Source organism: Diabrotica virgifera, chromosome 5 (genome assembly GCF_917563875.1).
Source record: "Diabrotica virgifera virgifera chromosome 5, PGI_DIABVI_V3a".
NCBI classification, from domain to species: Eukaryota; Metazoa; Arthropoda; class Insecta; order Coleoptera; family Chrysomelidae; genus Diabrotica; species Diabrotica virgifera.
The window spans coordinates 136,248,696-136,261,415 of NC_065447.1; the positions used below are offsets into that span (position 1 = coordinate 136,248,696).

The 12,720-nt window shown below is 33.2% G+C and overlaps 1 protein-coding gene across 5 annotated transcripts in view; it reads left to right on the forward strand.

Annotated features, from left to right (window-relative positions):
* Nucleotides 1–12,720, forward strand: part of LOC114333699 (A disintegrin and metalloproteinase with thrombospondin motifs 16) — a 764,845-nt gene that overhangs the window by 356,503 nt on the left and 395,622 nt on the right. For all 5 annotated transcript variants that reach the window (XM_050650343.1, XM_050650342.1, XM_050650341.1 and 2 more), the window contains exon 2: nucleotides 3,587–3,658. In XM_050650343.1, the coding sequence (XP_050506300.1) occupies nucleotides 3,587–3,658 (72 nt within the window). The remainder of the gene's footprint in view (nucleotides 1–3,586; nucleotides 3,659–12,720) is intronic.

Here is a 12,720-nt window from a genome sequence, read left to right on the forward strand (position 1 = left end):
TTCAGGATTTGAAAAAAATTAACACAATGTCCGTGGTAATATTTGCCAAATCTATCTTTGTCATACAACGCACTTAGTCGAATAGACTAAGACATAGTCAGACACTGACAATCAGTGACAATTTTAAATAATTATTTGACATGAATCAGGAATATTTTTAGTTGTTGATTAAATAATATTGATATATAGTGTATTTGATAAATAATTTATTTAAGAGGTGAACTTTATAAAAAGTTATTTATTGTGTATTATTTATGGAAGATAGAAGCAGAGAATACATTAAGATATATTCTGTGATCCAAGTATTTTGTTTTTAAAGATGTTCAAAATTGTAAGCGTTCCATAGTAACAATATATTATTAAAAAATCACTTTAACACTTTTGCTCTTTTCTCGATTGAGTATTAGTTTTTGTTGTAGGTACATATTATTACATTCACTGAATACATAGCTAGTGAACAAATTATCACATTTATTAACTGAATTAATAATTTGCAATTATACAAAAAATAACAGTTATCCAAGAACATTCAAAAGCCATATCTTTAAGCTAGTTATGACATTGACAAGTAGAATGACATTCTAGTAATATGTACATATCCATACCAGTGTGAATTTTACTACACGTAATTTGCCATGTAAAGACAGAAAAGTAGGGATAGCCGTAAAATATTTGCGAATTATGTACCCATAGCCTTAATTTATTTATGTAACTAACCAACAAAATTTATTAAAACTAAAACTAACAAGTAGGTACAATATAACTGTCAACTGTCAAATATAAGTCAAATTATTAATGTAAACATTGTTAAATCAAAATAACAATTCACTGTTTTTTACCATTCTGCAAAATACAGGGTGTTTTATATATAAACGTTAAAATGTATAGATACTTACGTAATAGAAAATAGACATTGTACAGGGCGTCAATAAGTTATGAATGAAATACCATGACGTCACTTTTACTTTTCCTCCCTAGGGAGGAAAAGTACAACTTTGCTCCCTACAATCAGGTCCGGAAAAGTATACTTTCGGTAGAGGTAGGTGGAAAAATATTTTTCCTGTGCCATTTCTGCTGTAGTATTTCACATTGACTTTACAGACGACTCTTTACAGTCTTCGCCATTGCCTTTTTTCATGTCAAAGGCATAGTTCCGTTATGGTAGTACATCTTTCAAGCGTAAAATTTCTCACCCGTAGGAACTCCTAAAATTGGGTCCAAATACTCGTAGAGCTTCTGGACCTCTGCGTGTTCAATGGGACATTTTCCGAAACCATTTTTTTGATTTCTTCACCTGACTGGCATTCAAATCTTGATTTTTCGTCTGGATTCATTATATCTGTCCATAATTGATTTCGGCTTAATGACGTTTGTCAAACTGACAACAATAGAATTACCAGACACCTTCGTCACGGATCTGTCATAATTTTGTCGCTGGGGAATCACGGCCAGGACGGAGTTTAGTCAGTAGGAAACGTGGCGTTGCTATGACGTTTTATCAGTTAAAAATAGTCTATACGCTATGAGCTTGTACGTAGAGGGGATATTTATAAAATCGCGAGCGCTAGTAGTGACAAGTCTGTAAACGTTTACCGGAAATTTGACATAAATGTCAAAGTGATTAATTTAAAATTAAAATGAAAAACATTAATTATAAAAAATATTAGTTGGCCAAAGCTGTGGTATATATTTTTACCTTAAATATACTTACGTTTTAAATACTGAATTTACGTTTTGTAATGTTCCGTAATATGTAATTATAAATTAATCTTAGCGCCATCTACACGATAATTTTGAAAGTATCCGAAGTAAGAAATTAATATTTCATCAATAGAACGTCAAAATGATTAGCAAAATCTTAAAAAAATCTATTACAATTTAATTACTTTTTAGCGTTGTAAATATTAAGCGATATCAATCAAATAATAAATTTAAAAATTACCGGTGAAAGTTGAATAGTAATCCGCTAGGATCGACACCAGCGAAGCTCAGAGCGTATAGTACATAGAATCACGGGTTTTGCTCCGAATTTTAAAAAAGCGCTTGGACTGACGTCATAGAAAAAAGTGTTGTGTGATTTGGTAGAATGCGATCTTACCCTTCAAAAAATATGTCACGTATTTCAGCACCTGGAAAATTGGAAGGATACTACAAATCTGGCCTCCACATAAGTGGTCTGTAGCTTCGACATGATAGGTGTAAAATTTTAAACGTTCTTGCTGTTGATTGGATAGGAAGGGTAGCGTTATCTAGCCTCCACGCTAGGTACACCATAGCCTCCATACGGTACTTCCAATATTTAATATTATGTTATTCAAGTGGACAATAAAGGTAAAACACAAACAACTTTTGTTTCTTAATTATTTATTTATACAATAATGTGACATTTTACATAGAAATATGAGTATTTAATTTCGATTAAATATATGTTTACTTGTTGAATTTATCGGCTGCACACAACAGCTGATCGGCCATTAGACCCAACAACAAAACGCGAAATAAAATGTGTATTTTAAAACTGTTGGATAAACAGTACCTACAATCAAAAAAGCTTACCTTTAAAAAGGTACTCGATTATGAAATAACAAAAATATCAAAAAACACGACTGAATATCAGCTTTTTATGGTGACACAAACTAAACACAAACACCAAACACATCACATAACCGACCATATAAAATAAGTGAAAGACAACGAACGAACGAACACGAACACAGATTACAGATTCACAGATAGCGCAGGATTTGTCAAAAGTCATGTTCCACCAATCACAATGCCGACATCAGCGCCTCTGACTAAACGGAAGGAAAATAAATACGATTACATGTTTTTTTATTAGAGTTAGCGGGGCATGACTGACATGAAATTTGGAATACACATAGGTAACATGTCAAACAAGAAAAGTGATGTGCCGATATCTGCTTTTGCCCTGGGGGTGAGTGAAAATATACTTTCAAATAAGTTCGGAAATGAATAAACTGACTAATTCTAAGCAACTTTTGTTCTATGGCATTTTTTCACTTAGTTAATACTTTTCGAGTTATTTTCTAGTAAACTTTCATTCTTCAACAACAACAAAATACGTCTTTAGGCGGTTTTTTGCAAATAACTCAAAAAGTAAGTGTTTTATCGAAAATTATATTCTTAGTAAAAATATAGCTCTAGAAAATTGAAAAAATGGTGTATGTACGAACTCTCTAGACCCAGTAGAAGCAAAGTGGTAGCTAATGAAAAATAGGTTTATATCCATCAAATTTCAAAGCGAATATTTTATCGTGAAATAACCAAAAAATGATCAAGAGTTTTACCATATTTTCCAATTTAAAGATATTGCGGCACAAATTGCCACGTGCCTATCATTGAAGAAGAAAGCATATTTCTGACGACTAGCATTGAAGAGGATACAACCTCAGCAGTTGTGACAGGATAGCTAAAAAACAAAAAGATACTTTATGTATATCTTGACCTGCACTATCTATTTATCCTAACAGGAAAAAATTTGTAAAAATATAGTAGTGTAAAAGTTTTTATTAATTTTGCAAAGTTACTATACATATAGCTAAATAAATATTTTAAATTGTTTCAGGACAAAATGGCACAGCGTTTAATTATTCTACTTACTTCTTGCCTTATATGTACCTGCAACTCCGCTTTTCAGGTAAGTTTTAATTATTTTTAAACATATATCTGAAATATTTAGTTTATAAAATGAATCATATTAGTTTAATAAATTACACAAATTCTAGACCAGGGCAGATCTGTTTTGAGATGGATGTGAGAGGTGACATTCGGGTTTTTGCAGAAAAAGTTACGAGATAACTTCAGTAATAATAATTTACTTATCTTCCCTGTCAAATAGGTCGATAACATTATTATTTTTTTATTTAGCTTAAATGTCTTGACAGCTAAGGCCATTGGCACGGTACAGTTGACTTCGCATATAGTGTAATCTGTAATGTGTGTGTTGAGTAAATGTCTTGTTACTTAGTAGAGTCGACTTCATTGTCTTTACATAGAGACGCTAATTGAAGACATAAGTGGATAATGGTCATATGTCACAAAATAATATTTTTGAGTAATGACCATTTTAGCGTCTTTTGATCGAAGTTAATTATTTATTTTATAAATTTGCATTGCTACACTTTTTAAACAGGTACCTATCTGAAGGTACTTTTTACACTTTAAATTGAATTTAAAAAGTTACCTTGAGCCAACTATTTCAAATTTTGTGGACATATTATATTTATCCACATAATAAAAATAATTTATAAATGTTAGGGTTAAGTGGATAAAAGAGTTAACTATCAAAAATGGGCCGGTATTTTCAAAATAAATTACAATACAAAATGTAAAATTAATAAAAACATATTTTTAGTAGGTTCTTCTTTTCATAACACCACCTATACTCTTCGGGAACAAATTTTATTTGGTCTCTTAAATTTTCCACTTTTTTCAAACTCAAACCACCAGTTTTATTTTCCAGTTTTCTTGGTCTATATTCAATTCTGGTCAGATGTGATGTCCTTTTTTTTTTCTAAAATCTACCTGCTGAAATGGCATGTGTCATTAAGATATGTCTTATAGAGATAGAAGTCAAAATGGTCCACTCTTATCCATTTACATTAACACGAAAATGAACCTGTTCATTTGAACTGTTTGTTTGCTTTTTACATAGAGGTTCGTCAGAAGATCCTCAAAGTCGTAGAAAAATTCTCTATATTTACACATTTCACATGGATAATGGTATTATGTCCAAACACGATTTTGGACATAATACCTTTATCCACTAGAATTCGAAAATCTACTGTGGCATATTGCGCTATTTTTATTTAGCTAAAAATAGGTTATTTTAAAATTTTAAAAGGTTAATGGTATTATGTCCAAACACGATTTTGGACATAATACCTTTATCCACTAGAATTCGAAAATCTACTGTGGCATATTGCGCTATTTTTATTTAGCTAAAAATAGGTTATTTTAAAATTTTAAAAGGTTAAACAGCATATTAAAAGATGAAAAACCTAATACAACAATTTTCTCAAAAAATGTGACAAATTTTGTATCCAAATGTCTGCAGTTGCTTAGATTAGATGAGTACCGATTCCACAAGGATGGAAATTATTTTAAATTATTTAAAAGTTACTAAAACATCGTTTGTTTTCTACTTTCATTGCTCATAACTTTGATTACTCAATTTTAAAGCAAATTCGATAGAAAATAAAGAAATTGAATTTTGCTATAAGAGACGACTAGTTAATAATGTTTTAATTTATTACCCTTACTGCAAAATATCCATAAATACAAAAAGTGGAAGGTTTTATGCTTATTATTTTTCCACATTTTTTCCTCTTGGTCCCTTATTGGTGGCATTTGTTGTTGCCGATGCAGATTATTATTTTTGATATAATGCAATTTAAGTTCCTGGGTGATTTTATTTAATTTGGTCTTATTCTCAGGTGTTCTTGGTCTTCTCTATTCCTCCTTTATTTTTATTTTTCTAGCAATAATTTCTTTTATTACAGTTAAGCAATATTCTTTAAGTCCTGCTTGGTAGCAATTAGGTAGCATACCAAGCAGCTTCTTGTACAGAGTTTTGAAAATTGTCTACTGCTGTGTAGATGGCACTTTCTGTTTTCAATGGGATGTTTATGTTAATTACTTCGTCTAGTTTAGCCTTGAAAATAATTCAGTCTGTTTTGTTACTGGAAGGTTGTTTAGTACTGTTTGTTAATTGTGCATACCATGTCGGGTTACGCTAGAGTGGTCAGAGGGTAGATCGTAACAAAATTCTACTTTTGCCATTTAACATTAATTCTTTTAACAATATAGAAATAGAGCAGATCAGTTATGTTACATTGTTTTTAGACCAGTAAGTTGGTTTTCTAGTGGTGAGGTAATTTGCATTAGTCGAGTGTATAGCTTTAAGAATTTCTCTGCTGTTTGTGGTATTAATTATGGATCCCGAGATGGCATGCTTGGGATTAAGATCTCCTCCTGCTATAAATCTACTTAGTAAGGGTTTAACTAAATTTTCAAAGTGATTCCTTTTGTTGTTGTGCTTTGGCGGGCAGCATATAGCTGGTAGTGTTAGTGGGATTAATGGATCTTCCGAACAATGATGGTGCCCTGTAGATAGTCGTATTCCCGTTTTTCTATTTCGTAGTGCTTAAGTTTATTATTAACTGATGAAAGGGTTGCCAATGCGAGTCCATTATACAATTGGATATGGTAATTGAGTCAATACTCGCAATCTTTAGTTTGTATTTTTATTAGTTGTTACATAATCGTGGGGCAACCGGTTTCGAGTCTTACAATATATGACTCATCATCAGGCCCAGTACAAAAAAAGTCTTCTCAATACAAACTACAAGCTAAAAAACACAAAACGAGAGACATGTACACATATATATAAAACTTAAAAACAACTTTGTCTTGGTTTTAATCACACACCATGAAGCCAAGCAACTGTGTAGTATTGAACTCAACCTTCCATAGTATGTAAAAATGAGACCTATTGTCATTGGGAGCGACCAATCTGATGAAAATTGCTTGGTATATAATTTTAATATATATACTACCATCATTCCTCAACTAGTTAAGGGATGATGGAGTTCTGACAAGATAGTATGCGATCAAAAGACATAATATAAAGTTATTAGTAATTGGTATGTACTTACAAAACAGCCATTGAAACTGTTCCACAGCTAAAGATGTACATGCAGTCACCAGCTCCCATAAGGATAGTTGATCGATCAAACAACCTTTAGTCTCTTATATTGTAAGGTTGTTTGATCGATCAACTATCCTTATGGGAGCTGGTGACTGCATGTACATATTTAGCTGTGGAACAGTTTCAATGGCTGTTATGTAAGTACATACCAATTACTAATAACTTTATATTATGTCTTTTGATCGCATACTATCTTGTCAGAACTCCATCATCCCTTAACTAGTTGAGGAATGATGGTAGTATATATATTAAAATTATATACCAAGCAATTTTCATCAGATTGGTCGCTCCCAATGACAATAGGTCTCATTTTTACATACTATGGAAGGTTGAGTTCAATACTACACAGTTGCTTGGCTTCATGGTGTGTGATTAAAACCAAGACAAAGTTGTTTTTAAGTTTTATATATTATATATATGTGTACATGTCTCTCGTTTTGTGTTTTTTAGCTTGTAGTTTGTATTGAGAAGACTTTTTTGTACTGGGTCTGATGATGAGTCATATATTGTAAGACTCGAAACCGGTTGCCCCACGATTATGTAACAACTAATAAAAATACAAACTAAAGATTGCGAGTATTGACTCAATTACCATATCCAATCGTTTATTATTAACTATTATTGCAGTACCTCCATGTACTCTTTCATTGGGATGTTGTGGGTAATAAGTTGTATTTCTTGCAATTTTAATGTGATTTTTGGTCTTTTGGATGTAAAATAAATTTCTGAAATCAGCATTGTGTTTCTTTTTTGTGTGTTAATGAATAGTTTTATTATTTCTTCTATGTGTTGAAAGGCCATTGGCGTTCCAGTACCTAATTTAATTACTGAGTCAATTTTGGTTGAGAATCATGGTTAGGAGGTTGAAAATAGTGCCCATTTGTTCTGTCAGTATTTTTTTAGAAGACTTATCACAATTTTTCTCTATCCTTGACTTCTCACTTTCTTAAAAAATAACAAAATGATATATCTAAGGACAATTTCAATCAAAAAGTTATACCGGTAGTAATAAAAATGCATTAAAGAAAGTATTTCGCGTATATAAAATTTAATGTTGTGTGTCATATACTTTATTGCAAGAGCAAAATCATCCTCGATTGAGGAAATACTTTAAAAGGTTATAGGTCGCAATTATAATATTTATAGCGCTAAGTATCACTGTTTAATCACTTAACAATATAGTTTTACTGACTTTAAATCGCTAATGAATAATGATGATTACCTATCTATGAATAATTCACAACAATGTTGTCATCTCTACAAGTGTTGTATCAAAACTTTTTATCGTTACGACATGTTTAGTGTAACCCTATAAATCATGCATCAGTGCTAGGCTTTTACAAATTTTATTTTACCCCAGGAAACGAAGTATTTACAAATCGAAAAATTACTGGACGGTATTTCTCAACTGGAATATCTGGGAAAAGTCAATAGAAAAACCCATCTTGTGGGTATCGAAATTTTTACTGAGTCATGGTTTTTTATTAACATTTAAGCAAAAAAGCGAATTTTTTCATAATTTTCCAATATTGGGAAAAAAATACGCATTGTACATGAAAAGGTTCAAAAAACGACTGTCTTAAAAATCATCATCATCATCATCATAAGTGGCTCGACAATCCGTTGTGGATCTTGGCCTGCTCACAAAGAAGTCGCCACTCCTGTCGATTCATGGCAACTTCCCTCCATCTTGTGCCCCCTAGAATCTTTAGGTCTTCTTCCACATCATCAATCCATCTTCTTCGTGGTCGTCCTCTACTTCTTGTGCCCTCTGATTTTGAAAATGTTAATCTCTTAGTGTATTCGTGATCTGACATCCTAGCAATGTGTCCAGCCCATCTAAGTCTCTCCACTTTAACGAATTTCACAATATCTGGATCGGTGTATAACCGATACAGTTCAAAGTTGTATCGTCGACGCCATAGCCCATTTTCATTTACTGCCCCAAAAATCTTTCTAAGAATTTTTCTCTCAAAAATACCAAGAAGTCTTTCATCACTTTGAGATAGGGCTCACGTTTCAGCTCCATATATCAAAACCGGTATTATTAAGGTCTTGTATATATTGAGCTTTAGATTTTTATTTTTTAAATGTTTATGGAGACCATGAACAGTTCTGTTTGCTATTGCTATGCGTCTATTTATTTCATCGCTTGTCGTGTTTATTGAGTTTACTAGCGATCCAAGATATGTGAATTCCTTGACTTGCTCAAAGGTTTGGTTGTTAATTTGAATTCTCTGCGTTGGATATTTCGGGAGGTTAACATATATTTGGTTTTTTCCTCGTTGACCACACAAGTCCTAATTCACTTGCCGCGTCCGCAAGCCTTGTAAAACAATGCATCATGTCTCTCATACTTCTGCCCACTATAACTACATCGTCAGCGAATGCGAGAATTTGCGTCGACCTATTAAAAATAGTTCCATTGACTCTAATATTTAATTGTCTGACTGCCTTTTCCAAGGCAATATTAAAGAGGAGACACGCCAGCGCGTTTGCCTGTCTTAGGTCATAACCATTATTAACGTCAAATTCATTCTGCCATATAAGAACTATCAGTTTATGGATTGTTGCAAAAAGTTGATCACCACCTTTTTTAAACATTTCCGAACAGATTTCGTCGATTCCTGGGGCTTTATTGTCTCTGAGTTTTTGGATGGCATTTGACACTTCTTCTCTTGTTGGGTCTTCACTGTGAAATTAATGATGTAGATTTTGTTAATTTTCTATGTTGTAACCTCCTTCAGTATCGTTTATATTTAGATGTTCGCTGAAATGTTGTGCCCATCTCGTAAGAACTGAGTTTTTGTCGTGTAGAATTTCACCGATAGTGTCTCTACAAATTTTTAATCGTGGTTTAAATTCTCGACGACTATTATTTAAGGATTTGTAGTATTTTCTTGTTTCATTTTTATCAAATAAACTTTGTATCTCATTTAGAGTGTTCTGTTCGTATTTTCTCTTCTTACGTCGATGGATACGTTTTTCCTCTCTTCTAAGACGTCTATATTCTTCTTTTTTTCTCCGTGTACAACCTGCGTCGATGGTTTTTTGATATGCTACATTCTTTCTATTTGTGGCCATTTCACACTCATGATCAAACCAATGATTTCGTTTTTCTGACCTGGTTTTGCCCAATATTTCAACCAATATTTTCATAGTTCTTCTAAGTTTTCTGTCCTTATTTGATCTTCTATTTGCTGTCTGTATACATTTGCTATGTCGGGATCTTTTAGTTTATTAATGTCGATTTTTTCTTTCCTCTTCCCAATCTCCTTTTTTAAATTGGATATTCTTTCTTTAAATAGTGCTTTAACTAAATAGTGATCACTATCTATGTTTGCTCCTCTAAAACACCTAACATCTAATAAGTTAGAGCAGTGTCTTGCATCAATGAATATATGATCTATTTGGTTAATCGTTTCATTATCAGGAGATTTCCAAGTTACCTTATGTATATCTCTATGGGGAAATCGTGTCCCAGCTATTACCATATTCTTTGACATCGCAAAGTTTATGATTCTGAGACCGTTATTATTAGAGTCTACGTGTAGGCTCTTTTTTCCGATAGTGGGCGAAAATATATTTTCTCTTCCGACTTTGGCAATAATAGCTTTCGTCTTAAAAATACTTGCTCTTTAAAATGAGATTTTCTAAACAAAAAAAGTTTATAAACAAAACATTTATTGTAGATACATTAAACCCAAAAGTACTCATTTTTTAAAATTATTTATAAGTATTAAAATAAGAAATATAAATATTTAAAATATATTTGTCAATGTGAGATTTTATAAAGTCACTATACTTACGTGCAAAAGATGGGCCCGATTGGTCAAGTAGTTTTGGAATAATTCTATTTGTTTTCCCACGTGCTTGGTCAATATTTACATTTTTTGATATATTCTCTTTGTTAAAAGTATTACAGTATTACAAACATTATGATGTTTTTAGAAAAGGATATTTATTTTTAATTGTTTACTATAAAATAATTGTTGCAGAATGAGGTACCATTTTTCGCTTTAAACAATTAAATTTTCTGCCTCATTTTAACTTTTATAAAAAAAATTAGTTTTTACGTCTCATAGTAAAATATAATTTTTTTTAATTCACAACGCAATTGATATTGGAGGATGGCTTTTGTCAAAAAAGCCAATTTTTGCGTTTTTGAGGCAATTTTTCCATAGTTGGACAAGGAATTAAAAAAACAAAAATATGAGATGAATATGGCTTGTTTTTTTAATTCTATATCGAACCTATTCACGATTACCTTGAGAATGCTAAAATTTACGTTTTTTGGCATTTTTATGTGTTTATTTTCATTTTACACTCAAAGTAAGCATAGTTAAAGTATACAAAGCAACGAAGCACTAAAAAGCCCAAAACCTATGAATTTTGTGCAGTAAGATGAATCGTCATGCAACTTTTTGAATTCGATTCAGGAGCGTGTCTGGAAAGTTTGTGAAGTAAATTGATCTCCGGCAGATAAAAATTTCCATAAGAAAAATGCATTCAACGTGCATTTCGAATTGATAGAAAGTGAAAACGGAAATGAGTTCAATTTTTATACTCTGGAATTTCGGAGGTCGTTGAACACGAATTTCATCTCGGAGATGGATTCCAAGGTACCTGGTGCCCAGGGTGGAACTAGTCGCCTGGAGTTTATGTTACAATCAAAATCAATCAATAACCATTAATAGGGGGTTTTGGTGGTAGCTGAGCACAAATTTCATGATGGCGATCGTCTCCGTGGTACCTGGTGCTCATGGTGAAACTCGTCGCCTGGAGTTTTATTTTAAAATTATTTAAAATTAGTCAATATCCATTACTCGGGTGGTTTTTTGGGTCGCTGAGTACGAATTTCATGTCGGCGATGGTTTTCAAATTACCTTGTACCCATGGTGGAACTAGTCGCCTGGAGTTTTATGTTATAGTCATTCAAAATCTGGCAATAAGCATCATTCGGTGGGTTTTTGTGATCGCTGAGCACTAATTTCATAACAGCGATAGTCTCCAAGGTACCTGATGCCCAGGGCGGAATTCGCCGCCTGTTATTATCATTCAAAATCAGTCAATAACCTTTACTCGGGGGTTTTGCTGGTCGCTGAGCACGAATTTCATGACGACGATGCTCTCCGAGGTACATGGTTTACTAATGAAAAATTTATATTCAGCGACCCCCAAAACCCCCGAGTGATGGTTATTTACTGATTTTGAATGATTATAACATAAAATTCCAGGCGACGAGTTCCACCCTGGGTACCAGGTACCTTGGAAGACAATTGCCGACATAAAATTTGTGCTTAGCTGCCCCTAAAACCCCCGAGTAATGGTTATTATCTGATAATAATAATAATATCGTATGGCATTTTTGCCGGGGAGATCCTTTCGGATAGTTCCAGCGCCAATTACATCTTTAACCCTGTTTCAAGTAACTAGTGTCGATGTACACTAGCCCAGGGGGACCGACGGCTTAACGTACTCTCCGAGGCACGGTGAGACGGCTCGTGTCATTATTGGAAATGAAAATGGTTTGTCTTTGGCAGGGATCGAACCCACGTCTACTAGCGTATGAGGCCAGCGTTTATGCCGTTACCCACGGCCGCTCACGATCATTATCTGATTTTGAATGATTATAACATAAACCACCAGGTGACGAGTTCCATCCTGGGCACCAGGTAATTTGAAAACCATCACCGACATGAAATATTCTTGCTCAGCTACCCCCAAAATCACGCGTAATGGATATTGACTAATTTTGAATAACTAAAACATAAAACTCCTGGCGAAGATTTCCACTTAAGGCATCAGGTACCTCGAAGACTATGGCCGTCATGAAATTCGTGGTTGGCGAACCCAAAACCACCGGCTAATGGTTATTGACTGATTTGAAATGATTATAAAAGAAAATTCCAGGCGACGACTTCCTCCATGGGCACCAGGTACCTCGGAGACTATCGCCGTCATGGAATTCGTGCTCAGCGACCACCAAA